The 2,112-nt window shown below is 31.3% G+C and overlaps 1 protein-coding gene across 1 annotated transcript in view; it reads left to right on the plus strand.

Moving 5' to 3' along the window:
• Window positions 1-1,944: 1,944 nt before the first annotated feature.
• LOC141433015 (DNA damage-binding protein 1-like) overlaps window positions 1,945-2,112 on the plus strand; it is a 29,308-nt gene continuing 29,140 nt past the window's right edge. Inside the window, 1 exon segment of the mRNA XM_074094853.1 lies at window positions 1,945-1,960. Coding sequence (XP_073950954.1) covers window positions 1,945-1,960 — 16 coding nt within the window.

The raw sequence follows: 2,112 nt of genomic DNA on the forward strand, positions 1-2,112 counted from the left end.
AAAAGATGAAAGAGAAATTTCTATAAAGCAATTGTGAAAACAAATTCATCTCCATACCCAGGACATCAAAAACGATCAAACATTGAATTAAAATTACTGAATAACAACTGTTCTGTCAAGCAAAATCAATATTATCACGATCCCAAAACTTATTCAGATGTACGTTTGCATAACAGAAGATTTTCCTTCGGTTGCCTGACTGTTGATTCAGGTAAAAGATTGTTTCAGCTGTTCTGGATAAAGTTGAACGTTTATTTCTGAACAAGTATCTTTATTAACACGCCCGGATCGGGTCAATTAAGCTGCTTTTGTTCTATATCGTATTGCGTAATTAAGAAGGCGTTACTTACGTAGGTGCATTAATTAACTAAGTATTTTTTTAATATAAAGAATAAAACAGTTCAGTAAAAATATTAAGCAATAATTTAATAATTTATAATTTAATTTAATTTGACACCAGAGGGCCTAGTGGTTAGAGAATCTGACTACGAAGCTTTAGGTCCCGGGTTCGATTCCCGTGTCGGGGGCAGATATTTGTATGAAAAATACGAATGTTTGTTCTCGGGTCTTGGTGTTTAATATGTATTTAAGTATGTATCTATCATATAATTATATTTATCCATTGCTTAGTACCCATAACACGAGCTTTGCTAAGCTTACTTTGGGACTAGGTTAATTGGTGTGAATTGTCCCGTGATATTTATTTATTTAATAATAAGTAGTAGTGAGTAATGATAGTAAGTAACTATATTTACTTAGGTACTAAAGTGTTAGTTCTAATTTATACTCTTAAAGTTCGTAGATTTTCCATTTTACGGTTTATAAGTTTTATCATTTATTAGCTATCGCCCGTGACCTAGTTATGGCCCTCAGGAATAAAATTGACCTATGTTAACTGGAATAGCGTTTGAAATTTTGTGTGGTCTATCTTAGTGACAGATTATTTAAAATAAGTTATTCCCAAAATGACCCCCTTTGAACAAAAAAACCATAAACAACAAAATTTACCTTTTTACCAAATTATAATTAATAAATTTGATACTTTATACATTTTATCTATAAAAAGCTTTGCGTATTGAAATATTATTTCGAAAAATGTTGTTATTTTATAGTCTATTTATTTTTAATATTATTGTACTTATTGTAAACGCGTAAATGATAATGTATGTTTGTTTGTTATGCTGTAACGCTTTAACTAGTGAACTGATTGTAAAAACTTTGATATGTGGAAATAGTATTAAGATCCTGAGAAGAACATCAGGTAGCTTTCCCTCCTTGGAAAATAGTGTTATAGATCCCGCGGGCGCGCAACAAAAAAATTCTTCATAGAAAATCGTCAGCAACAGTTAGTTTTACTATGTACTTTTTAATATTATTTTTTTAGCTTCTATAATATAGTTTTGTGAATTCGATTCATTTAATAATTTACAAACTTCATTCTAATATTATTGTTCATCCTGAAAAATATTATGTTGTCGTCTACATAACTAATAAAACGTAAAAAAAATAAAATCGAAAGAGTCACCTCCGCAAATATTTATACTACGCCTAAACAAAATAAAGTCGCAGTCAAGAGTGCAAATATTAAATAAACAAGTCACAAAAGACTCGTTATGAAAATTTAATGTTGTTTTCTTATTTCTCATCCCAGTCATGCTTTGTGCCAAACTTGAAGAGTTGTCTGAATGCAAAGTAGCCGCTTTATTGCATTTCACTGAAGAAAGGAATGTTAGAGGGGACTTTAATAATGTGTTGTATGTATAAGAATGAATGAAAGGTTCGGTTCACATGTGTGAATATTGGTTTTCAGAAAGACGCGTGATATGTAGGTACAATCAATGTAGCTGAATCGGTACCAGTGGAAAGTTTGTGCAACACTGATGTCATATTGTCATTTCATATAACTGCTAAAGAAATCTTAGTGAAATTGACTATTGAAGAACTATGGAGTACCACCCTGGTACGCGATTCAGTTTCCTCGTACAGTCACGGAATGTCATCTTTAAGTCTTCTGTTTGTAGACAAGTTGGTGACGTCAAGAAATTTGATTCATGTAGGTATACCTTCCGCCTGAAATCTAAATTCGACATTCAAATTTTAGTCATTAGCGAA

Source organism: Choristoneura fumiferana, chromosome 11 (assembly GCF_025370935.1).
Source record: "Choristoneura fumiferana chromosome 11, NRCan_CFum_1, whole genome shotgun sequence".
Lineage (NCBI taxonomy): Eukaryota > Metazoa > Arthropoda > Insecta > Lepidoptera > Tortricidae > Choristoneura > Choristoneura fumiferana.